At 68.5% G+C, this 25049-nt stretch overlaps 2 protein-coding genes across 3 annotated transcripts; one reads left to right on the forward strand and one right to left on the reverse strand.

Annotated features, from left to right (window-relative positions):
• Positions 1-21759, reverse strand: Sema6b (semaphorin 6B). 2 transcript variants are annotated; one of them, XM_047532537.1, is made up of 17 exons: positions 21484-21759; positions 10120-10269; positions 9833-9956; positions 8578-8638; positions 8397-8459; positions 7629-7730; positions 7182-7272; positions 6694-6813; positions 6074-6162; positions 5357-5574; positions 4794-4925; positions 4445-4594; positions 3397-3579; positions 3171-3317; positions 2354-2431; positions 2195-2253; positions 1-1669 (listed from the first exon to the last, which is right to left on the reverse strand). In XM_047532537.1, exons 2-17 carry the CDS (start codon positions 10238-10240, stop codon positions 759-761), a joined length of 2649 nt encoding a protein of 882 aa, XP_047388493.1. In that variant the 5' UTR covers positions 10241-10269; positions 21484-21759; the 3' UTR covers positions 1-758. The 2 variants fall into 2 exon arrangements, with proteins under 2 accessions (XP_047388493.1, XP_047388492.1); XM_047532536.1 differs by lacking the exon at positions 21484-21759 and adding an exon at positions 10806-11004.
• On the forward strand, positions 17334-24557 carry LOC124968945 (collagen alpha-1(I) chain-like). Its single transcript, XM_047531767.1, has 7 exons — positions 17334-17517; positions 18941-19438; positions 20727-21878; positions 23021-23163; positions 23397-23498; positions 23568-24388; positions 24458-24557. The coding sequence occupies exons 1-7, from the start codon at positions 17334-17336 to the stop codon at positions 24555-24557; spliced, it is 3000 nt and encodes a 999-aa protein (XP_047387723.1).
• Positions 24558-25049: the final 492 nt, after the last annotated feature.

Consider the following 25049-nt stretch of genomic DNA (forward strand, 5'->3'; position numbering starts at 1 on the left):
TGGCCACGTGCATGCATGGTCAGCCGGAGGCTGAGGGAAGTCACAAGGGGACGGGTGGCATGGGACTCTCTGCCCACCCTGGGGTCATATTTACAGGGGGGCCCGCCCACCTCTGCCGCCCCCCAGACCCCCAGCCCTTTAGACGGCTGCTGCCAGTGTGACTTCCGGGCAGGTCTCCCGTCTCCCGGCCACCCGGCCTGTCCCGCTGCCCTCCACGGAAGTGGGTGCAAACTCCTAACCGGCACCTCGGAGGCCCCGGCCTTCCAGAAGCCCGGAGTCGGCTCAGCCAACGCCCAGGCGGCAGGGGCTGCCTGACACATATGGACACACACACGGCCCTGCGGCCCACCCGACACGCAGGCCCACCGCAGCCCACGCAGCCACGCACACGCACGCCTCCCTTCCCGGCCCCTTGCACACGAACACGGCATGCACACGCACACACACCCACACACGCCAGGGGCCAGGGTCGGGGAGGGACCTGGGGGGCTCGGGTCTGCAGCTGTGGCCCCTCCCCACCGCCGGAGCCCCGGCTGCCACCCCGAGATCGGAGTTGTGCAATCAGTTAGAAAACTGCAGAAGAAACCCGGGTCCGCGACCAGCCCTCCCGCCAGCCCCGCATCTCGTCCTTGGCCCTGCGGGGCGGCGAGCTCTTGTGCTTCCGTGTGGCCGAGGGGACCCGCGAGGGCGGGGCGGGGCTCGAGCACCCGGGCGCAGGCCCGGTCCCGTGGCTGGCACTGCGAAGGCGGCGGCCCGGCCTAGGGCACCGGGGGCGCAGTCCTGTCCCCCGCCCCATAGGGGAGGAGGTGGGCCAAGTCCGTGCTGGGCCGGGCGTGGCGGCCGCGCTGGCGGTCCCCGGGCCGGCCCTCGCCGCTGTTGAACGTGTGCGTGCGGCGCAGGGCGGCGGCCGGCGGGCCGTGGGGGCCCGGCCTCCGGAGGCTGCCCGTCGGGGGTGGGCTCCAGGGCCGGGGAAGGCCTTCGGCGGCCAAGGCGGGGTCCAAGGGGCCGGTGGGCGCTGACACCACCCGCCGGCGGTCCGGGCTGGCGTGGGGGGTGAGCGGGAAGTCGCCGTGGGAGGCGCGGCCGGGGCGCGGGGCACAGAGGCGGCCGTCGGGGCCCGGCTCGGCCGGCGCGGGGGGCTGCTCGGGGGCGCGGGCCGGGGCCAGCAGCAGCAGCGAGGACGAGGCGGAGGCGGACAGCAGCGCGGGGCCGTGGTCCCAGGCGCGGGGCGCCAGGGCGTGCGCGTGCGGGTGCGGCGTGGGCAGGCGCTTCTGCGGCAGCGGCGTCTGCTCGGGCGTGGGCAGCAGCCCCGAGTCCAGGTCCTGCGGACCCTGCAGCAGCGTGGCCTTGGTCCAGCCGTTCTGCATCAGGGGCGCCAGCAGCGCCTCGGGCGGCCCCCCGGCGCTGCCGCCCCGGCCCCCAGGGCCCGCAGCGCGGCGCTCGCCCAGCCGGCTCACGCTCAGCACCGCCTCACCGCCGCCGTGCGCCAGGATGGCCTCCTTGTCCTTGCGGCGGGCCAGCTCCCGTCGCTCGCGCAGGCCCACGAACCAGCCCACGCTGAAGCCGGACACCACGGCGCCCACCACGAAGGCCGCCACCGACGAGGTCACCAGCAGGTTCACGGACACCAGCCCGGCCCGCTCCTCGGAGAGGCTGGCGCGCAGGAGGCCTGCGGGGAGCGCGGGTGAGGGCTGCCGCCTGGCGCGGCTGGGGCCCGCTGGGGTCTCCGCGGTTCACTGCCCTGCCTGTGGCGGGGGCGGGTCTAGGGACTGAACCAGGCGCCCTCCGCTGAGTGCGCCCAGCCGTTGTCTTGAGGCCGGCCTTGCTAGGCGGCTGAGGCTGGCCTCGAACTTGCCATCTTTTGCCCGGGCTTCCTGAGCAGCGGGGATGACAGGCGTGCCCACCACATCTGGCTTCTCTGTCCGCCTCAAAGCCTGCCAGTCGGTCTGGTGGCACCTGTCCCCACCCTGCCTGTCCTCTCAGAACCTGCCCGTCTGTCTGCTTCACGGTGTCCCTGTCCCTTTCGGGCCCGTCTGTCCCTTGGCGTGTCTCCTGGTGTCTGTCCTGGAATCCATCTTCCCCCACCGCTCAGCCAGGCAGGACCCCTGCACCCCCCAGGCATGAGAGGGCGGGGACTGGGGTGGCCCCGCCCCCGCCCCGCCCCCGCCCCCGCCGGCTCCCTCTCACCACTTACCTGTGCAGTCCCCTAAGCCTGAGGTGCTGGCCCCGGATACGTCCTGCTCAAAGGTGGCTCTGGAGGGCAGGGGGACAGAAGCACGGTCAGCAGCGACCCTCACACAGCCGGCAGGGAGGAGCGCGAGTCGTGGGTGCGCCTGCCCCGCCTGCCCCGTACCTGGTGCCGGGGCTGAGGAAGACGCAGGAGCCATCGGGGGCCCACCCGCAGTAGGGGTCCTGGCTGCCGACACAGTTCCTAGAATGGACCCCGCCACAGTCACTCAGGGCCCCTGGGTGCCAGGCCTTGTCACCTGGCCAGTCTGGGGGGGGGGGATTCATTCCCCTTTTTACAGGTAAGGAAACTGGGGCCTGGGAAAGTCCACTGTGGCCCCACAGGAGCGCAGATTAGCTGACCAAGACTGTGGCGAGGCAGGCCGGCCCCAGTCCCTGTCCCCGACTCCGGCGCTATAGGTCACGTCTGCAATGACAGCAGGCAGGGCCTGGGTGCTGCAGGGTGAGCCCAGGGCTGTGCCACCTTGTGACAGGCCTCCAACCTTCCCAGCCTCCACTCTGGTCCCCACTCCCCAGGGCCCCCCCAGACTGTCCTCCCCATAGCAACCACTAGAGGGCACCCTGACCACCTGAGTCAGTCCTTCCTTCTCTGTCCAGTCCTCCATGGCTCCCACCTTCCTCAGAGTTGAAACCCAAGTCCTCCCTGCAGCCCACAAGGCCCTGCACGACCTGCCCTGTCCCCTCCCGGCCTCCCTCTTCCTCTCTCGCCTTCACTCACTCTGCTCCAGCCACACAGCTCCTTGCTGTCCCTCCAACAAGCCAGGCTCAGTCCTGCCCCAGGGCCTTTGCGCAGCTGTGCCCTCTGCTTAGTTTATTGCTCAATGAGTCAGGATGCTGCTGAGCCCTGGACTCGGTCTGGTTCTCTGCTGCCCCCCATGCTCACCTCCCCTGCTGCCCGCCCACAGTGCCCCGGCGGTACTCACTTCATGCACCCCGAGTACTGCTGGCAGCGGGCCACAGGGACGCGGACCACGCAGCGGGGGAAGGCCGCCAGCAGGCCACCTGAGGCCGCGTCCAGCTCCAGGCTCAGCAGCCGCTGTCCTGACTCAGCACCGCCGGATCGTCCGCACCTGGGCAGGCAGGACGCCATGTGAGACTTGGTGCACCCGCCTGGCCCGGCCACCGGCCGCCTCCCGCCTCCGGACTTACCTGTCCGGCCGGTAGGTCTCAAACTCCTCCAGGAAGACGCTGGGCCCAGCAGTCCCTGAGACACTGGTGTTGGGCTGGACGAGGAATTTGAGGACAGTGCCCACCTCAGAGCCCAGGAAGACCACCGTCTGGTTGCCCCAGGGACCAGCGCCCACGTCCACAGCCACTCGGGTCAGCGGGTGCCTGGAGGCCAGAGCAGGGCGTCAGGTGGCCCTGCAGCACCCGGGGCACACGGGACAGGCGCCAGCACGTGGTCAGCAGCACGTAGGTGCAGAAGAGAAGCCCGTGCCAGGACACCCTGTCCCAGCAGGACAGGAAGACCCGCGGTGGCCAGGCGGTCTGCATCCGTCTCCATGGGCATCTGTCGGCCTGTCTGTCTGTCTGTCCCCTCTCTCCCTGTCCCTCCAGCCCCGGCCCTTGGCCCGTCTGTCCGTCCCCTCTCTCCCCTGTCCCTCCATCCCCGACCCTTGGCCCGTCTGTCTGTCCGTCCCCTCTCTCCCCTGTCCCTCCATCCCCTGCCCTTGGCCTGTCTGTCTGTCCGTCCCCTCTCTCCCCTGTCCCTCCATCCCCTGCCCTTGGCCTGTCTGTCTGTCCGTCCCCTCTCTCCCCTGTCCCTCCATCCCCGACCCTTGGCCCGTCTGTCCGTCCCCTCTCTCCCTCTGTCCCTCCATCCCTGGCCCTTGGCCTGTCTGTCCGTCCCCTCTCTCCCTCTGTCCCTCCATCCCTGGCCCTTGGCCCGTCTGTCTGTCCGTACCCTCTCTCCCTCTGTCCCTCCATCCCTGGCCCTTGGCCTGTCTGTCCGTCCCCTCTCTCCCTCTGTCCCTCCATCCCTGGCCCTTGGCCTGTCTGTCTGTCCCCTCTCTCCCTCTGTCCCTCCATCCCCTGCCCTTGGCCTGTCTGTCTGTCCCCTCTCCCTCCCTCTCCAGCTCTGGTGGCCTCGGGGGCTGGTGCTCAGCCGCATTGTGTGGCCCTCCAGGACAACCCCCGTGTCCTCCACGGGCTCAGGGGGCCCTGTCCTCCTCCCCAGCCCCTGGCCCCCAGCACGGACCGCATCAGGGTCCGCACGATCCAGGGTGCGTGGCCCAGCGAGGGCACGGCCTCGTCCATCAGCGGGTGGGTCTTGACGAAGCTGAGGATCTCGTCGGGCAGGGCGCTGGAGGCGTTGTACTGTGTGCCCGGGGCAGCGCAGCAGCCAGGCCTGCGGCAGAGGCCGGTCAGGCAGACGGGTCCCCACGGAGGGGCCTGACCGCCGGGCACCCGCCACGCTGCCCCAGGGCGTCGGCACCCCCTCTGCATAACGGACCCAGGTGAACTCAGTGGCAGCCAAGGGACCCCCCGGGGCCTGTCCTGGGAACCGGACGCCACCGGGCACCGTCCCTGGTTCAGGGGGCTCTCACCGGGGCCGTGGCACCTGATCCTCAGGCACTGGTGTCCAGATGGACTCAGGGGACTTCTGCTCGCGAAAGCGGCCTTCAAACACAGCGGCCACCTGCGTCATGTCAAAGGCGCAGACGGCGGAGCCAGGGATGCTGGGGTCAGACGGAGGGCGCCGGTCAGCCTGGTGGCGCTGCGCCTCGGAGGCGCACGGCCGCCCTGTCCCCAGCTGGACGCAGGTCCCGGGCACGCTTCTCCCGGCCACCCCACCCGCACGCTCCTGGCTGGACACGTCCGCTTCTCTGAGGCCGCCCCTCGGGGCACCCCGCTGGGCCTGCACCCGGCCCCCGAGGCCTCAGGCCCGACCTCCACGGCTGCTCCTCAGCCTCCGCGGCTGCCGAGCACCCCCAGAACGGAGTCCCGACCCCGCGTGGCCTGGCCCTCCGGCCTCCGCGCCCGGTGGCCTCGCGCTTCCTCCCCGACGCGCAGCCTCCCCTGGCAGCCCTGCCAGCCCGCCCGGCCCACAGCAGAGGACGCGAGGGCCACGCGCCCCTCTGCCCGCCGGGTCCCGAGGCCCCGCGCCCACCTGTTGCTGGGGGTGGAGAAGACGGCCAGGACGACGGGCCGGCCGCCCAGGCTGACCACGCCCGTGACGGCCCGCAGCACGTTGAAGTAGAAGTGGGCGTCCCCGGGCACCGAGCAGTTGAGCCGCGCCTTCAGGAAGGAGGTCCACTGCTTCTCCAGCACGCGCGGCGAGCCGCCCACGTCGTTCTTGCACACCCGCGCCACGCGGGCCACCACCACCTGCCGCAGCCGGGGCAGCGGGCCTGAGCCTGGGCCTGGGCCTGGGCCCGCCCCCGCCGCGCTGCCCCGCAGCTGCTCGGAGACCCCTCTGGGCTCTCCGCGGAGGCCGCCGGCACCCAGGCAAAGGAAGAGGCCGACCCTGGGCTCAGCAGCAAGTGACCCCTCTGCCCTCCTGCTGCGTGGCTGCCCGGTGGACAGTGGGCTGGTGGTGGGGGAGGAGGGTCAGACGGAGGCCGAGGGGCCTGAGGAAGAAGTGGGCGCAGGAGGGAGGAGGAGGGACGGACGAGCAGGGGTCAGGAAGACAGACTGACGGACGGAGGGCAGCAGGGTGAGAGGTCAGAAGCAGGAAGCAGATGAGCAGGGTGGGGCTGGGGAGCAGAGGGCACCGTGTGGCCTCCCGTGGGGTCTCCGCAGGGCCACTGGGCCCACGACCCACTTCGCTCGCCACAGCCCTTGGGTCTGTGCCCCCCCACGCAGGCTCCGGGGAACAGGGCCTCACCTTCTCCAGGTAGTTGAACTCCATGGCGATCTCCCGGAAGAAGAAGTAGACGTGGCTGCCCCACTCCACCGCGTGCACAAAGTAGGGCTCTGCAGGACAGGGCAGTCAGGCCAGCCCCGGGCCATCGGGGCTCTCCGGGGCGGGGCACAAACCTAACCTCTGGGTGATCTTTTATGGTGAAGGGGGTATCTGGGGTGGCTACCAGGCAAAATGAACCAGGCTCAAATGTTTTTGGGAGGGAAGAGGTCACAAGCTTAACGTCCCCACGTCCACCCCTCCAGATGGCCACGGCTGCTGTTCTTTGTCCCCTTCCTCCCTCGTGTGTTGGGGTGCCGAGCTCCTGCGATCCCAGCCCCCACTGCCTGCACGTTCTACTTAGATCCAAACCTTTTCCTAAGGCCAGCAGAAGGCTGGGAACATGGCCCGGTGGCGGAGCGCCTGGCTGGCATGGACAGTCCTGGGGTTCATCCCCACAATAGTGAGAAGTAAACAAACACACGGAAACGTCCAGTAGTTTCCAAAGATGAGGTGGGAGTCCCCTCCTCAGCTCTTATTATGGTGGGGGGATTCGGGGAAATGTCAGCTGCCCCAGTCTGGCTCACTGCCCTGCCGAGCCTCACCTTTGAACCACTTGGAGTCATGCTTTACGGTGCGCAAGGTGGGCCGGTCCCCAAGGCTGCGGTAGATGACAGCGTCGATGGCCAGGAAGTCGGTCACGGTGGCTGTGAAGAGCATCCCGTCTGGATGTGGCGGCAGGGTGGAGAAGGGGAGGTGAGAGAGATCTACCTGCAGAGCCCCAGGCTGGGTGGGGCCCCAGGCCAGGGCTCACCATCTAAATCCCAAGCCCGGCTGCGGCCGAGCCAGGTTAGTCCCAACCCTGGGTGGGCCCCAGGCTGAGCCAGTGCTGGCTGAGGACCAAGCCCAGCTGACTCTGGAATCCCTGACCCAGGCTGAGTCCAGACCCTCAGTGAGCCCCTGCCTTGGCTGAGATGCTGCCCCTTTTACAGATAAATGGTCACCCAGCTGCCTTTAAGTGACCTGAACTTCAAGAATGGAGAGTGCCAGTTGCCACGCCTGGGGCTGATGACACGGTCAGAGGGGGTCTCACCTGAGAAGAGGGCCACGTTGGCATGTTTGGGGTCATACGGACAGCGGGCCATGCCACTAATGTTGTCCCCGAGAGGCTGCAGCGTGTCCATCTGCGGGGAGATGGGCCTGTGTGGCAGATCCGGCTTCCCCGGCCTCCACTCCAGGAGGAATCCTGGCTTCGCCCTGGACTGCTGGACTGCTTTGACCTTGGCCAGTCACCTAACCTGTTCCCTGGTCTGTGAGTGGACCGCAGAGTCCATCCCAGTGACCACTATAACTGGCTCCTAGGTCAGCTAGCCTCAGCGGCCCTGGCTCCCACACAGCACCGACCCTTCTTGAGCTGGGTGGGAGTACAGATCCAGCAAGGCTTCCTGTAGGAGGCCACGGGGGTCATGGCCGGCAGAGGGCCCAGGGAAGGGCCTGGAGGCCGGCCCCGGGCTGGCGGGGCCCCGAAGGGCACACTCACACTGTAGTTGGCGCACACCGGGTTGAAGGCGTTGGAGCCGCACACGAAGAGCGTGGACTCGTCACGAAGCAGCAGCACCTTGACGAAGTTCCGACACTCAGCCTAGGGTGGGAGGGCGGGCAGCGGGAGCCGGTGTGGGCGTGGCTGGGCTGTGGTGGGGCGGGGCCGGGATGGTGACGGGGCGGGGCCCGGATGGTGACGGGGCGGGGCCGGGACGGTGATGGGGCGGGGCCGGGACGGTGATGGGGCGTGGCTGGGCTGTGGTGGGGCGGGGCCGGGATGGTGACAGGGCGGGGCCCGGATGGTGACGGGGCGGGGCCGGGACGGTGACGGGGCGTGGCTGGGCTGTGGTGGGGCGGGGCCGGGACGGTGAAGGGGCGGGATCGAGAAGGTGATGGGGCGGGGCCGGGACGGTGATGGGGCGTGGCTGGGGTGGAGGGGTAGCCGTGGCCTCGAGGGAGGAGCCAGGATGGGGAGGCCAGCACAAGCGACCAGGTGGGGCTGACAGGGGCCGGGCAGCGGACAGGGAAGGGCCGAGGCCAGGAAATGCGTCGCTTCAGCGGTATAGCAAGGTCCCAGCTGTGGTGAGGCCACAGCGGAGGACGTTTCGGGGGCAAGTTCCGGCTGGGGAGGGGACGACAGGGTCCTAGCCCGGTGAAGGAGGAGCAGCGACCCTGGGCGGGGCCCCTGGGCACAACCTGGGCAACCCCAGGGTCCCAGCCTGGATGGAGGGGAAGGAAGACCCCGCGCGGGGCCGGGACCGCTCACCTCCTGCTTGCCCTTCATCCGACACACGTCTATGTCGCTGGGGTTGGAGCGCCAGGTCAGCTTCTGCGGGCAGAGAGTGGTGAGCGGGGCGGGGTCCCCAGCAGCCCCCGCTGGGAAGAGCCGGTGCACCTGGCCCCAGACCTCTGACAGATCCCCGGTCCTGCGCGCGCCCCTTCCTCACCCGCTGGTACCGCAGCTCCGTGGATGTGGGGGGCTCCAACTCCACCCGGTACAGGCTGTCCCTGTGCGAGGGGTGGAGGTGGTGAGGTCGGGGGTCTCCGCCATCCCTCCCCCACTGCACCCGCCCCGCGCAGACGTGCTGTCCCACGGCGACACGCAGGCACAGGCCAGCGCCTCTGCCATGAGCATCTCCCACACTGAGCTGGCCCTCACAGCCCAGTCCCCACCTGTAACGGGCCTCCCCACACCTGCAGGCCACCTGGAGCCCGGACGCCCCATCGCAGCGGACTGAGGCACGCGTCTGCAGTGGACTGTGCCACGCCTCCGCCTCGGGTCCCTCAGCTCTCGTCCTGCCACTCGGCTCCACACAGGAAGCGACCCCCTACCTCCCAGGGGTAAAAACCGCGGCCACCTGCCCATCCTCATCCTCAAGGCCCCGCTTCCTGGAAACACATCCCAAGCAGCCCTATCCCCGCCTCCCTGGCAGTTGTGCCTCTCGGGCACCCCCTCCCTCCCGCTCTCCTTTGTGGTCCCAGGGCTGGGCCTCCTGGCCTCCTGAGGGGCTGTCGCAACCCCACGAATGGTGGCCCCATCTCCCAGCCCCGCACTCCCCTAGCTCCACGCTTCTCCCTAGCCTGGCACCCAGTGCTGCCAGCTCTGACCAGTAGATTCTGAGCCCCTGGCCTCCCAGCGTCTGTCCTGGGCTCAGTCTGTCCTCCCTATGGCAGGCACCAGAGGGCACCTGTGAGCACCTGAGTCAAGCCCCCTTCTGCCCACAGCCCTCCATGGCTTGCTCAAGTCCTGCCCACGGCCCACAGGGTCCTCTACGAGCTGACCATCCCCTCCCTGCCTTGACCCCAACCCCTCTGCTTCAGCCACAAGGGCTCCTCGCTGTTCCTCCTGCAGGCTAGGCTCCATCCTGTCCCAGGGCCTTTGCACAGCCTCTGCCCTTCAACGGGAATGTCCTTCCCCAGAGGTCCCCATGGAGGGAAATTCACTTGGGTCTCAACTCAGATGTCACATCCTCAGGGAAGCCCTCCTGACATCCCCATGGCATCCGGTGGTTCTTTCATGGCTGACGGGATCTCCCTCCCCCAGGGCATCCTATCTACCAACCCCAAGACAGCCGGTGACTTGTCACCCTAGCTGTCCTCGCAGCACTCGGCACACCAGGGTCACACAGCTGCAACCCGGCTGAACAGTAGGCCAGTCAGGCAACCCCACACGCTGCCAGGGCCGCCCCGAAGTCCCCTTACCTGTCCCCGATGAACAGTGTCCTGTTGACCCGCAGCACCCGCTGGATGTTGAGGTCTTCGGCGCCCTCTGCCGGGCCCAGGCGCCCAGGCCCGCCGCCCACGAACACCGGGTAGTGGTTCAGGTCTAGCAAAGGTGGGATGGGGGGAGGGGCAGCTGAGGTCACGTGCCCTTCTAGACTGGTTCCTGACTTGGTGCCTCCCCCTCCTGGCAGGGCCAGGGAACCCAATTTGGAAGGAGACCCTCTGTGGGACTCGACCTCCCCCAGGATCCCCATCTTCCGACTCACAGTCCCTGGGGGCCACGCTGAGCGGTGGCGGTTCCTCGGGGAAGAGGCCCTGGGAGTCCCCCAGTAGCAGCAGCAGGAGCATCAGGGCCGGGCAGGGAGGAGGCGCCCCCGCGGTCCGCATGGCGAGGGCCAGGTGGCGGGAGGTGACACCTGCGGCGAGGGATGGGGCGGTGAGCAGCGCGACTTGCAGTCCCATCCGCGGCCGGCAGAGGGCGCGCGAGGCCCGCCCAGCCCCCACTCCCGGAAGCCCCGCTTCAAGATGAAATAACAGCAAGGGCAATAATAGTAACGATGCCGGCACAGGGCAGGGCTGTATGGCCACACGGAGGGAAAGCGCAGGCACGACTTCAACAAAGGTGCGCCGGGTAATTAAAAACTAATAGCAATAACCACAATAATAGATGCAATTGAAAACGTATTAAAATGTAATCTCAAAATGCATGTTTAAAAATTCTCAGAGTGATCTTAATGGCGCCAAAAAAAGTCAAAGCTTCATAGGCGTTTATCAGCCACAAGCCAGGGGGTCCCACAGGAGAGTCCTGCAGGCCTCGGTGGCCCTGGGAGTGCTGGGACCCCCCGCCTGGGAGGACCGCTCCCTCCTGCTCCACCAGGGGAGCCTTCTGGACAAGGCCACGGGTGGCAGGGGACTCAAGCGCTGAGCCCAGCCGTTCAGGTCGCTTCCCTACCAGAAAGGGGCGCCATCCTGGTCCCAGAGGCCCCAAGTGAAAATTCCAGCCGCCTGCTCGCTGGGGGACGTCTCCAGCAAGCCCTTGTGCCTCAGTTTCCCATCTGAGCAGCAGGACGTGTCCCCACCCGGTGGCCCTGTGGCTCAGGACGCTGAGACCCGGCCGGGGAAGGTGGCTGAGAACACGACCCGGCGCCGCCTCCACGCAGTCAGGGCCCCAAACAGGAAGGCCCGGCAGGGACCACGCGGCTTCCTCCCTGTGGCCTGAGCTTCCAGGATTTGTGACTCAGCGGACGCCAGTCACACGTGCCTGGGCTCGGCCCTGTGTCCTCAAGAGCGTCCCTCCCTGGCTCCCACCCCGCAGCACAGCCCCCTGCCTCCCGGCGGCATCCAGGGAGAATGACCTCTGTGCCCCCATCCGGCCCTCACTGGGCCCCAGGACCCCTGCCCGCGCGTGGGCAGGGCCACCTTCTGTGGGCACTGTCCTGAAACACAGGCCGTCTTGGCATTTTTTGTGGGAGAGCTGCTGGGGACGGAGCCCAGGGTGCTCCACCACTGAGCTGCACCCCAGCCCTTTTTATTTTTTGAGACAAGGTCTTCCTAAATTGCAGGGGCTGGCCTCGATCTTGCGATCCTCCTGCCTCAGCCTCCTCAGTCTCTGGTTGGGCCACCCTGGAGGTGGCGTACTTTTTATCCCATGTTGGTTTCTTCTATTTGTCAGGCTAACGTTTTCCTGCAGAAACTTAATGAAACCACTTCCCACTCATTGCGGTGCAGCCCCGTGGCTTGGACCAGGCTCTGGAGCCAGGCTGCGAGGGTTCAGACCCCGGCTCCGTCTCTTCCGTGCTGGGCGACCTTGAACAGGGAGCTCACCCTCTCTAGGTGTCTCCTCAGCTGTCAAACAGTGATGCTCCCAACCTTAGCAGCCTGTGTGGCACGGTGCCTGGCATACAGTCGGTGCTCATAAGTGCTCGTAATACTGCTGCTGTTGCTGGGCTGTCCCGAGGAGGAGCGGCTGGCCTGGGTGTTTTCCAGGAACCCCTTCGCGGCAACCCCGCGCTCTAGCGGGGTCCATCTGGGGATGCGGAAGCTGAGGCTGGACTAGGGGCTGTGGTGTGTCCCAGGAGGACCCAGGGCCAGGCCCAGTCACAAGAGCAGGGGTCACGAGCCAGCCCAGTGGCTCAGCCACCACCCTGAGGGCCAGCGGCGACTCTGTGCCCGGTTCACAGACAGGCAGACTGAGTCCCGGGTGGGGGCCTCACAGAAGACCCTCTCTTGGCCTTGTAAGCCCCTGCTCAGGTGAGGAGGGTCCTCGGCGCCCGCACTGCCCAGCCCGGCCCGGACGTGCATCCCGGGCCCCAAGACCCCTTGCGTCTGGCCTGGGACTTGGCATGGCCCACGGTCCCTGAGCCCGCCGCGCTGGCCCTGCCTCTGCCCCAGGTGTGGCTGTCCACCAGGTGGCCTCCCCGGGTGGGGCCCTGCCTCCACCCACTGCAGCCAGCAGTTCCCGGGCGTGGGCCGCCTCCCCTGCTCTGCGTCCCTCCGTGGCTCCCAGGTGCCCTGGAGCCGCAGTGCCCGCTCGCCTGCGGCCTCCCTGCCTCGCGTGGGTGCTGCTCCCCGCCTGGCACATCCTGGCTCTGGGATGGGGGCGCCACCCCCAGGAAGCCTTCCCACACCAGCCCCTACCCGCCGGGCAGGGTCCCCGCTCAGCATCCTGTCCCCTGTGGGACGGTGAGCCTGGCGGGCACGGCTGGTCTGTCCTGGCCACGTGTCCCCAGCACCCTGTAGAGGGGACGGCTCGGGCCACGGAGCGAGGCGGGGCCTGCGGGCCAGCTGGGCAGACCTGGACCTGGCATCCCAGCCTTGCTGCGGCCACCCCAGGCGGCGGCCTCGGTGGACCCTGGCCCGGGGTGGCCGGGCCTTGGCGCCACCTCCAGAGCCCCTCTGCCCCTCTCCATAGACCCCAGGGCCCTGCCGCCCGCCCGCCCTCCCCCACGCCTCGTCTCGCGGCGCCCTGGGTGCTGCCCGGCCCGGCCGCCTGAGCTGAGGACACGCGGGCCCGCTGAGGACACACGCCCTGGCCGGCCAGCCGAAGGCCCTGGGCTCCTGGGCAGCGGTGGCCCCACTCCGGTGGCCCCACTCCAGGACACATCCTAGGGTGGACTGGAAAGTTCCAAAGGGACAACACAGCCCCGCAGCTCCTCATGGGGCCGCGCCCACAGGGCCGAGGCGTCCACCCCTCCCGCTCGCCCCGCACGCCAGGGGCATCCAGAGTTGCCACCACTGCCCGGTCCACTGCAGGGCAGCCACTGGTACAGCTCGGCCACTCCTGCCCTCAGCCCAGACGGTCCTGGACACTAGAGGGCTCCTGTGACACCTGACTCAGGGCCCTCTGCCCAGAGTCCCCCAGGCTGCCCCCCTCAGGGCCCGGCAGGACCTGCCCTGTCCCCTCCCTCCCTTGTTCCCTCTGCTCCGCCCCCCGGGCCCTGGCTGTGCCTCCGACCCTCCAGGCTGCGTCCTGCCTCCGGACCTTGGCACGGCCGTTTGTCCACCCTGGACGCTGTCGTAACTCATTTTCTCACTCTGGGTCTTTGCTGAAATGTCACGTCTTTGCAGAGTCCCCCCTGGGCCCCCTGGACGCTAGAAGCCTGTCCTCCCAGGTTACCCCTCAGTCTCCGAGCTCTGACTTGCTGGCTCTCTGCTCTGCTGAGCGTGGCCCTCGCCCAGGGCAGGGGCCTTGCCCGGGCCGGTCAGCAACGCAGGGGCCTCCCAGCCGCTGCCGCAGGGGCCTGTTCTGCTGGGTCCCCGGGAAAGTCACCACCACCAGGGGCTGTTCAGGGCCGGCCTGTGCGCCAGACCACGGCCCGAAGGCAGGGCTGGGCACGCCTTGCCAGCGACGTGTTCCTCTGCGTCTCGCACACCCTTGGTGCTCAATAATTGCTCGCTGTACCCGAACAAACGCAGTGGGCCCTCCAGGCATGGCACGTGTCCCCAGCCACAGCAGCCACAAGCCGCGTGTCCCGCAGGCCGAGAGCCGCTGCCAGGAGCCGGCTGGTGGCTGTCCTGCTGTCCAGATCGGGGGACACAGGCCAGTGCCACGTCTGACTGCCGGGCAGCCCCACCTCCCTGGCTGGCAGGGGACACGGAGGCCCAGAAGGAGGGTGGACAGTCAACACCCAGGTTGGCTGGACAGACCTGTGGCCCAGGTTCAAACCCCGCTCCCCTCCTGAAGCTGCGTGACCAGGGACAGCCACTCCCAGGCCCTGCAGGGGCTGGTGGCACCCCGGCCTCTGCCCACTCTGTGCCAGGAGCTCCCAGTGTGACACCACACGTCCCCAGATGCCACCAAGCAAGCCCTGCTCTAGACCCTCCCATGGCTTCCCGGCGCCTGGCAAGGACACCCCGGCCTGGTCCCTGAGACCGGCCTATTCCCACCTGAAAGCCCCAGTGACCGTGAGCCCAGCCCTCGAGGCCACGGCCAGGAGGCCAGCAGCGTCCAGCAGGAATGCGCAACCAGTGAGGTGGTGGGACAGGGAGGTGGTGTAGACAGGAAGGTGGTGGGACAAGGAGGCGGTGTAGACAGGGAGGCGGTGTAGACAGGGGCAGGTGGTGTAGACAGGGAGGTGGTGTAGACAGGGGCAGGTGGTGGGACAGGGAGGCAGTGTAGACAGGGAGGCAGTGTAGACAGGGGCAGGTGGTGTAGACAGGGAGGTGGTGTAGACAGGGACAGGTGGTGGGACAGGGAGGCAGTGTAGACAGGGAGGCAGTGTAGACAGGGAGGCAGTGTAGACAGGGAGGCGGTGTAGACGGGGGCAGGTGGTGGGACAGGGAGGCAGTGTAGACAGGGAGGCGGTGTAGACGGGGGCAGGTGGTGGGACAGGGAGGCGGTGTAGACGGGGAGGCGGTGTAGACGGGGGCAGGTGGTGGGACAGGGAGGCAGTGTAGACAGGGAGGTGGTGTAGACGGGGAGGCGGTGTAGACAGGGGCAGGTGGTGTAGACAGGGAGGTGGTGTAGACAGGGGCAGGTGGTGGGACAGGGAGGCAGTGTAGACAGGGAGGCAGTGTAGACAGGGGCAGGTGGTGGGACAGGGAGGTGGTGTAGACAGGGGCAGGTGGTGGGACAGGGAGGCAGTGTAGACAGGGAGGCGGTGTAGACAGGGGCAGGTGGTGGGACAGGGAGGCAGTGTAGACAGGGAGGCAGTGTAGACAGGGAGGCAGTGTAGACAGGGAGGTGGTGTAGACGGGGGCAGGTGGTGGGACAGGGAGGCAGTGTAGACAGGGAGGCGGTGTAGACGGGGGCAGGTGGTGGGACAGGGAGGCGGTGTAGACGGGGGCAGGTGGTGGGACAGGGAGGCAGTGTAGACAGGGAGGCGGTGTAGACGGGGGCAGGTGGTGGGACAGGGAGGCGGTGTAGACGGGGAGGCGGTGTAGACGGGGGCAGGTGGTGGGACAGGGAGGCGGTGTAGACGGGGAGGCGGTGTAGACGGGGGCAGGTGGTGGGACAGGGAGGCGGTGTAGACGGGGAGGCGGTGTAGACGGGGACAGGTGGTGGGACAGGGAGGCGGTGTAGACGGGGAGGCGGTGTAGACGGGGGCAGGTGGTGGGACAGGGAGGCAGTGTAGACAGGGAGGCGGTGTAGACGGGGAGGCGGTGTAGACGGGGAGGCAGTGTAGACAGGTAGGTGGTGGGACAGGCAGGTGGTGGGACAGGGGTGGTACTCCAAGAGAAGGGAGCCGCAAGGCCAGCACCTAGGGCCTAGGGGTCGGACGCCTAGAGCGACGGCAGGACGGTCCGGGCTGTGAGGCTGGCCTGTCACAGGCGATGCCTAGGCTTCTCCTTCTTCTCATTCCTGAAACAGGGCCCCAGCCACAGTGTTTTCTGCAGGTCCAATGACCTTGCTGTGTGACCTCGGCCAGCAGCTCACCCTCTCTGGGCCTCTGCACAGGACGGTAAGGGCCCCAGGGCCCCTGGCCAGGCTTGGAGCTTCCGTTCCTCCGTCTGCCCCACCAAGTATGGGGTGCCTGTCTGCAGAGCGTGGAAGGGGCTCCCTGTCCGCCTGGCCACCCCAGGATCCAGCTCCAGGGCCGGTGTCCCCAGGGGGATCGAGTAACTGGCCAGGCCACCAGGCCCCCGCGCCGGGCAGGTCTGGTTACCGGCTCTGCTTACAGTCGCCTCCTCCAGCTGCCTGGAGGCCCCGCGGCAGCCCAGCCGGCCCAGGGCTGTCCAGGAATTGGCAGGAAGGCCAGAGGGACGTGGCCCTGCCCGAGCCCGCAGCTCCTCCCGCCTCCTCTGGCCGCGGTCAGCGAGCCCTCCTGGGTGGCGGTCCCTGGGGACACCAAGGGCACGTGAGCCACGACCGCGTGGCGCCCGGCAGCCGGCCACGCCCTCCGCCGCCCCACCTGTCTCCCTCCGCACACCGGGGCTGAGGATTTTGGCGCCGTGGGGGCAGGGTGTCCCTGTGGCCTCCCGCCGGGCCAGCACTCGTGTCCAACAGACGCCAGCCGGGGGCAAGGGTGTGCTCGCTCCCGACCCCGCGCGCCCACTGGGTGCCAGTGCAACCGGGGCTTCACGCCGCCCCAGCCCTCAGACCTGCGCCACCACCCTCGTGCAGGTGGGAAAGTTGGAGCTCAGAGAGGTGAGGCCGCTTGGCTGAGGTCACACAGCACATGGGGAGCTGAGACCACCAGCTGTCTTGCCTCTCGCTGACCCTTCTACGGAGTGCTCGCAGGGTGCCCTCTGTCCTCCACAGTGGCCCAGCCGAAGGAGGCGTTTTACAAATAGAACGTGGAGACCCAGAAAGGCTGGCCCTAGCCCTGGGCCACTGGGGGAGCAAGGGAGACGAGGTGGCAGAGGCAGGGCCTCAAGTGGGGACACCGACAGGTCCCCAGGAGGCGGGGGAGGGGGCCCCGCTAATTAACTTAATCACTGTTTGGAAACGGGCCGCCAGGAGGCAAATCGGAAGCAGCAGCTCCTAATTAGGGTTGGGGTGCGACAGGAAATCAAAGTGTCATTTACACCCGGCCGGTGCCGGCCTGAGGGGCAGCAGACCCGAGGACCCTGGGACGGGCTGGGGTCAGAACCCACAGATGCCCGTGCGGGAAGCCCGCAGGCCTGGGGACAGACGGGCACTGCCCTGGGAGCCCATCGGGGGACGGTGGGAGCTCCAGTTTTGTCTTAGGGGCTGCACTTTGGGGTCCTGCCCTTGGGGGCCTTGATCTGGGAGAAGCCTGGGGGCAACCTGGGCCTGAGAGCTCTTCTCCACCCGAGGCCCCGTCCAGAATCCACCCCCTCATGCCCCTTGCAGAGGCCCTGTTTGGAAGGACGCAGGGGTCCCCAAGCGAGGCAGTACCAAGATGGGAGTCCTGGAGAAGGAGCCTCTGAGAGACAGGGGCGGAGACAGGAGGGGCCGCTGGGGACAGGACCCACTGCCCAGGAACTGCAAGAAGACAACCGTCGGGGGAGACCCTGGGTCAGAGTGGACCACAAGTCCTGGTGAGTCAGGGCTCAGGAACCGGGGAGAGGCTGGCAGATGACGGTGGAGCAGCAGGAGGGGCAGGGGAGGAATGGCAAGGAGCAGGGCCGGGTGCGGGGCGGCCTCCGGAACTGGCCTTCCAGGGCGGCCAGAGCAGATCAGCAGAGCCCTGCCCGCGCTTCCAGCCCTGGGCTGGACTTTGGGGGAGCCAGGGAGGTGGGCACCGTGCTGACTGCAACAGGTGAGGAGACCCAGGCCCAAGCTGCACAGGCAGGAAGTGGCCCCGAGCAGGCTCTAACCGCAGCGAACCCAGCTCTCCTCTGTCCACTAGCAGCTTCCCGGGCTGCGACTCCACGCAGCTGCCGCAGGGACGGCCCTCGTTCCCACCCACTGTTCTGCCCGCTGGTAGTGGGGACTGCTGGACCGGCAGTGGCCTCCCGGCTGGTCCCTCCGCCCGCACCCGGCTGTGCTCCTGCAGCGGCCACCAGAGGGCGCCAGAGGCCCCGGAGTCAGGCTCCCGTCCCCTCAGGGCCCAAACCAAGTCCTCCTGGAGCCCACAGGGCCCTGCAGGACCTGCCCTCTTCCCTCTGCTCTGGCCACAGGGACTCCTCCCTCTGCCTCCAATATGCCAGGCTCCTCCTGCCCCTGGGTCTTGCACGCTGTGCCCTCGCCCGGAGTGCAGCCCCTCAAGATCCCTGCATGTCACCTCCTCAGACACAGCCTCCCTGACACCCCGAGCGCGCGGCCCACCCCTGAGCCCCGGCCTCCACCTCCAGGGCACGCACCACGCTCCTGGCCTTGTTTACTTCTCGTGCCCAGGGCCCCACCTGCTGCAGGCCACAGGGCAGGGCCCAACTGCCTTGGTCATGGCCTCTGTTGACAGATGGGGACACTGGACTCGGAGAAGGGGCACCAGGGAGAGGAGAGGGGTCCAAGCTCAGGGAAGCTGGTTCAATGCCCTCTGCTGCCCCAGGGGCTCTCGCAGCTTGGCCAGCGGGGAAGGGAGGGCCAGTTCCCACGAGAAGAAGGGGCTTCCGCCACTGGCCGGAAGCTGGTCTCTTCCCTGCAAACTCCTACACATCCCTCAGGGCCCCGGATGCAGCGCCCCTTCTCCACCCTCCTCCTCCTGTCCATGAGGCAGAGGGGGCCAGCACCTGTTTCCTCTGCCCTAGTCTGGAAACCTCTGAAGGTCCACTAGACACCAGAGCTAAGATGCCTTGTCTGGGATCCTGGTAACTCGGGCATGGGCCACTGCAGGGGAGCCAGGGAGCACTGGCTGACTGTCCCCCTGAACCAAGGCCCACCGAGAACCCCTGCTCCTCCTCCGAGCTCCAGTTCTGCCAAGTTCCCTCGCAAGTTCCCCCTTGGAGGCCCAGCCGGGCAGGCTCGAGGTGCATCCTGGGAAACGTGGTCCTCAGTGGACTGGGCCCAGCTCCCAGCGGGGGACACGTGTCATCCAGGGGGCTCCAGGAGGGGTCCCCAGGCTGCCAGGCCACCTTGTAACGTCCACACCTGACCTGGGCCTCCTGGAGGAGAGGTGGCCGGCACTGACCCACCGCGTCCGCTCAGTGGTGGAGGCCAGGCGACCCCATGGACCCCTGCAGGCCCCGGCAGGTGGCCGGCCCTGTGTCCTCAGCAGCCATCAGCCTCAACGTTCCCTGCAGCGGGGGAGAGTGACCGCCCCCCAGGGCCGCGGAAGGCTCAGGGCTGGAGGACGCGGCCGAGGGCCACAGCTCGCGGGCGGGTCCCTGGGTCTCACGGCTGCCAGGACAGCCCGCGGCGGAGAGGGTGCAGAGCCCAGAGTACCCGGCACGAAGCTGGAGCTCGGCCACCGGCCACCGCGCGGGGCCTCCTCCTCACCGGCGCCCACTCTCACTCCGCCTCGGGCTCCCACCCGGGCCCTCCACCAGCCCAGCGCCAGCACCCCTCCTCCAGGCAGCCTGCCCGGCGTCCGCGCCGGCCTCTCCGGACCCCTGGTCTGGAGTTTCTCCCCCAGCGTCACAGTCCGGGCCACACCCAGGGCCAGCTCAGGACACCTCCCCTGGAGATGAGCAGCGACCGGCACGTCCCCAGTCCCCGGGGCCCAGTTCACCTGCACTGCCAGCTGACGTCACCGTCACCTTCCCAAGGGCAGTTTGGCTCGCCCTCCAGGCCCGCCCCAGGTAACCCCACCACTGCTGCCTTGAGTCCCGGGTGCCCCTGAAGACACGGAGCCGTCCACGGCCGGAGCCGCCCGCACCGGGCTGACTGCGGAGACGCACCCTTCCCACCTCAGAGCAGAAGAGGCTGAGGACCCTGGGGACCTGGCAGGTGGAAGCAGAAGCAGAATCAAGTCCTAAACCCGAAGAGCATCTTCCAGGGAGACTGCACAGAGAGGGCGAGTGACCTGCCTAAGGACACTCAGCAGGGTCCTTCTCTCGAAGGTCCAGCTCTAATTCCTGCCAGTCGGGGAGTGGGGAGCAGGCACCCCCATCTGACAGGAGTTAGAACCAGACCTCTGAGGTGGGGTCCAGGGCGACCCTTGGCTGGGGAAGGGAACGGCCCCGTCTGGCTCCTCGGAGCAGGCAGGCCGGGGCTCCCTCCTGCTCACCCAGGGCTCCCTGGGCCTCACTTTGGCCTCCTGCTCTTGGGAATGTGCAGGTTCAGGGTGGGCACACTACAGACAGCCACCTGCTCAGTATCCAGGGCATCCCAAGTGGGTGGCGGGGGCCCCCAGCCACTTCCTGGAGCTTTTAGGAACCTTCCCAGATGGGCCCTGACCCTCCCCTGGACCCTGGCCATCTCCCCACCCCTAAAATTCCACCTGGAGAGCCTGTGCTGTCAGTGGGGGAGGGGCTGGTCCGTGGGGCTGCCCCAGGGGCACTGGATTTTTCTGCTGGAGAGGGAATCTGGGTGCCTTGGGAAGCAGAGGGAACCCAGAAAAATATGAGGAAATGCAATTGTGCAAATGGGGCTGGGGTCCTCCTCCGTCACACCGGTCATTAGTCCCCCAGTTCCTTCCCCCTTAGACTTAAACCCAGGCCCCTCAAAGCTGGAGCGCATCCTCCTGTAATCCCAAACTCCGGTTCCCTTCCAGTCGGGGTCACAGATGACAACCTCGGTGGAGGAGGTCAAAGACTTGAGCCAGAGAGGCGGGTTCCGGCGAGGTCTGCGAATCCGTCCCCCAACCCCAGGACTCTTGCAAACACTCCGGGCGGTAGTGTTCGCAGGTCTGGGGCAAGGGTGGGGGTTCACCACAGCAGCGCCCCCTCCGGGAGGTGCCCCAAACTCCCGGAGGCGGAGAGCAGGATTGGGGGGCACGTGACCCCCGCCCCAGGGACCAATCAGCGCCCGCGGGCGGGGGTCCACACTCCGCGCCCCCCACCCAGCTCGGCGCGCCTGGAGAGAGACATTTTCTTTGTCCCTTTGTCAGCTCTTGGGGGGCCCCGAACCCCCAGGCTCCCACTGCAGCGGGGGGATCCGGACCGGCCTGGCCTGTCCCCGCACCGCGGCTCCTCCCCGCGGTCCGGGCCGGGACTCGTTCTGGTCTGGGCCAGGCAGGAGGCCGGGAGGACTCGGGCGCCCAAGGTGCGGCGGCCGGACCGCGGAGCCGGCGGAGGGCCTCGGCGCGTCGGGACCACCGCGCCAGCCCCGGGTCGCCTCGACTTAGCTCTGGGCCCCGCCCCCCACCCCGCCACCCTCGGGCCAGCAGGCCCCCGCCCGCCCGCCCGCGCGAGCCCCCACCTGGGCCCGAATCCAGCTCCGGCGGCGCAGCCGCGAGCCCCCGCTCTCCTGCCTCCCACGGCCCCCCAGGGACACGATCACCCCCGCCGCGGGCCCGGCGGAACCCATCACGGCTCCCCATCAGGCCCCCAGTGCACGACCCCGGCCCCCGCTGCGGCGCCACCAGACACCCCCGCGATGGAGCCGCCTCCGGCGCCCCAGGCCCAGATCCAGCCCCTCCAGGCGGGGCTCGCGGACGCCGCGCTGCCGCCCGCAGGGACCCCCAAAACCTGCCCCCGCCCAGATGCGCCGCCGCTGGGTCCGCGCGCTACCGCGCGCCCCGCGCCCCCTCCCCGGCCCAGGGCCAGCCAGTGCGGCTGCGGGCCCTCGGGCCCCGTCCCCGCGCCCGACCCCGCCACCCCAGCCGGCCACCAGCCCCGGCGGCTGCCGCCCGACACCCCCGGGGTGCCCCCGGCCCCTCGCGCAGACGCCCCGGGGCGCTTACCTCGGAGCCGCGGGGCCGCGAGTGCGCGGGCGGCGGGCGGCGGGCGGCGGGCGGGGGCGCGGGCCGTGCGCGCACCTGTCCCGCGGCCGCTCAGCCGGGCATCCCGGGGGGGCTGGCGCTGTCCGCCCGGCCGCGCGCTGGCTGGGCAGGGGGCTCAGCCCCGGCCCCCGGCGCGCTGGCGTCGGCTCCGGGGGTGGCGCTGCGCGGCGGCCGGACCGGGGGCGCGCCGCGGCCGCATCTCCATCTCCTCCGCCGCCGCGGCGGCCGCTGCGACTCGCGGCTCCGCCACCTCCGCCCCCTCCCCGGCGCCCCCCACCGCCCCGAAGCCCGGCCGGAGCCGCGCAAAACCCGGCGCGGAGCGGCGGCGGCGCGGAGCGGAGGGCGGAGCCGCGTGGGTGCGCCGCGGGAGGGGCGGCCCGGGGGGGGGGTCACCCTGCTTTTGTCAAGGTGGTGGGCTCCTTTCCTGCCCCGGCCTTCTCTGGCCAAACTTGCAACCCCCATCAGAGCCGTGGGCCTGCAGGCGGGGTGGGTGCATAACCGGTGGCCGGATGGTCCCCAACATGGATGAGGTCACTTACTCTACGCACAAGCTTTCCCGTTAGCAACACTCACTCGACACGTGAGGAAACTGAGGCACGGGGAGGTGTCTGGCCCAAGGTCACCAACGGAACGAGGACTTGAACCCCAGCAAAGTGGCTGCAGAGGTCTCTGAGGCCCACGGGTCTGGTTCCTCGGAGCTGTCCCTCTCTCCCAGTGCCCATGGGGTCTGGCTCAGAGAGGGCCCCTAGCGGGTTCAGGTTCTCTTCTGCCCCTGGGGCGCTCTCTTGTCCACTGCCCTTGAGATCCCAAGACAGGACTGAGGTTTCCGTGGCCTCCCTGGCCCCCGGTGTCATTAGGAGAGCAGAGAGCTTGCCGTCTGCCTCTGTCCAAAGCACCTCCCCGTATGGCTGGGGACGTCCCCCACTGGACTGGGTGCTGTCCTGGTTGCTCCAGTGTCTCTGGTGTACAGCTGGTGTTCCACAGACACTTTACTATTGTGTATTTAGTGACATTTCTTGCACAGCTGCTGTGTGCTGGGACCACCACGTCCCATCCATGGCCCCCAGCATGCCAAGAGCCTTGGACCAGCTGTGTGCCAACTTTCCAGTGGCCACAGAAGAGGACATGGGTATCAGCACAGAACCCTGGTCCCAGGTCACTCTGGCCCAGGGCAGACTGCAGGCTCCCTGGCGTCCATGGAGACAGCCCGGGTCTTCCAGGGCTCAGTGTGCTCCTGGCCACTGAGGCGACCACAAACCTCCAAGCAGCAGGGCCTTCCTGGCTGGTTTTGCCCTCACAGCCTTCCGGCTGCCCCAGCCTCCCAAGCAAATTAGCCACAGCACCTGCTGTATGCAGCCAGGGACCCGGCACCCCCGCGGGCCGGCCACACTCACGTCCAGACGCTGGCCATTACCTGTGCTGCACCGGCCCAGGCTCGCCCTCCCGAACCTGCAGCCCTGGCCCCTCTGGACCGCCCTGCACCCCATTCATCCAACAGGCATTGAAGGAGTGCCAAATGTGTGCCAAGTCCTGAACTGGGCAACTCAAGACCAACCTGCCCGCGGGCAGAGTGCAGTCAAGGAGGCAGAGGAACCTGGGGCTGCGGAGCTCAAAGTACAGACCCAGGTCAAGATGCACCGGGTACTGTGGGGGCCTGGACCTAGGAGGCCTGCGGGGGCTTGTCACTGGCACTTCGGGAGGACCACTGATAGACTCGGCAGAGCACATGGGGCGGGGTAGGGGTGTTGAGGGAAGGGCGTTGTAGGCTGAGACCTGCTTGGACAAAGGCCCTGAGGGAGGCCCCACCCCCGCGGCCAGCTCAGCTGCCACCCAGGCTTTGCGACCATGAATGGGTCTTTCATGCCCTGGACCAGGGCAAGGTCAGGCCGGGCTGCTCGCTCCCCCCGCCCCGGGCTCCTGGCTGTCTGCGCCCTGACCTGGAGGAGGGTGACGGAAGTTCGCGGCTGGCCCTCAGGGTGAGCCAGGGAGGCCCCGTGAGGGGCAGGCCTCGCCCGAGGTCACCGGAGCCTGCAGCGTCCCCCTAGCCGTGGGACACTGGGGAAGCCCCGCCCCCGGCCTCAGTTTCCCGGCCCGGACCCGCGGCCTGCGCCGCGCTGCGCTTCATCCTGCTCCGACCGCAAGGATTCCAGGGCGGGTTTTGCGGGCGCCCGCGGCTCCCGACACCTTCCTCCCAGCGCGGCCCGGCCCCGGCCCGGGGTCCGAGGGGGCCGGGGGAGACCCCGAGGGGGCCGGCGGCCGGCAGGGCCCTGGCCAGGGTGAGGCCGGCCGGCTCCCTGCGCCCGCGCCTGCGGGGAGGTCAGCCCCGCCCGCCGCCCTGCTGTGTGGCTCCCGCGGGTGTCTGCCCTCTCTGGGCCCGGCTGGAGCCACAGCGGGGGCAGCCTCTTGGGGGTCACCTGGGCCCCGCCCCCGCCTCCCCGGGGCCCAGCCTCGGTGAACCCCGCCGGGTGCGCGCACTCCGGAGCCCAGGCCGGGGTCCCCGCGGCCGCAGGTGCTCCGTCGCGCCCCGGGTCCCGGCTCCGGCCAGGGAATCCCCTGGGGGTCGGAAAGGGCAGCGGCGATTGGCCGAGACCGCGCGTGACGTCAGGGCCTCCCCGACGCCCCCTCCCCCAGAGGCACGTGGGGGGAGGCGGTCGCGGCGGGGGAGGGGCCGGGGTCGCGGGGCCTCGGGCGTCCCCCAGCCGGAGCCGGCAGCTGGGCGGCGCAGACGCGATTCTCCTCGGACAGGTTTTTCCCTCGTCCCGAGTCCCCCTCCGGCCCCCCCAGAGCGGCAGCTGCTCGGGCGGCAGATGCGCCAGATAAATCCGCCCAGCTGGTCCCTCGGAGAGCTAACCGCCTACCGCCTGGGGTCGGGGAGTGGGGTGGTTTGGTCCAGACCCTTCTCTGCTCTCTGTCCTTTGACCCCTGCCTCCTGCAGGGCCGAGGGGTCATCTCGAGGACCTTTCCTAAGCTCCAATTTCTTCCTGGCGCTTCGGAGACGGAGACGATGTGGGGCAACTGGTGCCCAGAGAGGGTAGAGCCCTCTCCAGAGACCACACAGCATTCCTGAGCCTGCCGCCCAGAAAAATACCCTATATTTTATGCATGTTAATAGTGACAATGATGATCTGGCATATATTAGGTGCCTACTGTATGCAGGGGCACTATTCTAGAGTGGAACTACTGCTATTATCCCATATTCAAGTGGCAGCTGTGGCCTGGCGGGTCACAAGCCAGGGAATGGTGCTATCACGATTGGGACCCCAGCTTTAGAGCCTAATGTGCTGTGTCAGAGGCTGAGGGATCCCCTCCCTTGGGGGACTCTTACCACCTGGGATGTTGCATGAGAGAGAGATGCCACCAACGACCTCTGGTCCCCTGCCCGGGTGCCCCTGAGCCTGACTTGGACCCTCCCTGTCTGGTCTCTTCCTCTCCTTCCTGGACTGTTAAGGGTCCAGGGCTTCCTGGAGGAGGCGCAGCTCCCTTCTGAAGTGTCAGGGACGCTGTAAGGCGGCAGGCAGCCTGCGCTG

Source organism: Sciurus carolinensis, chromosome 17, assembly GCF_902686445.1.
Source record: "Sciurus carolinensis chromosome 17, mSciCar1.2, whole genome shotgun sequence".
NCBI classification, from domain to species: Eukaryota; Metazoa; Chordata; class Mammalia; order Rodentia; family Sciuridae; genus Sciurus; species Sciurus carolinensis.

Coding starts and splice junctions, on each gene's coding strand:
- Sema6b (XM_047532536.1), bottom strand. Junction 7,731..8,396: donor GGATGAAGGGCAAGCAGGAG/GTGAGCGGTCCC, acceptor CTCCCACCCTAG/GCTGAGTGTCGGAACTTCGT. Junction 4,926..5,356: donor TTCTCCACCCCCAGCAACAG/GTGGGCGCGGGG, acceptor GTCTGACCCCAG/CATCCCTGGCTCCGCCGTCT.
- LOC124968945 (XM_047531767.1), top strand. CDS start 17,334: ATGACGGTGGAGCAGCAGGAGGGGCAGGGGAGGAATGGCAAGGAGCAG. Junction 23,499..23,567: donor GTTCGCGGCTGGCCCTCAGG/GTGAGCCAGGGA, acceptor GCGTCCCCCTAG/CCGTGGGACACTGGGGAAGC. Junction 24,389..24,457: donor CTAACCGCCTACCGCCTGGG/GTCGGGGAGTGG, acceptor TGCCTCCTGCAG/GGCCGAGGGGTCATCTCGAG.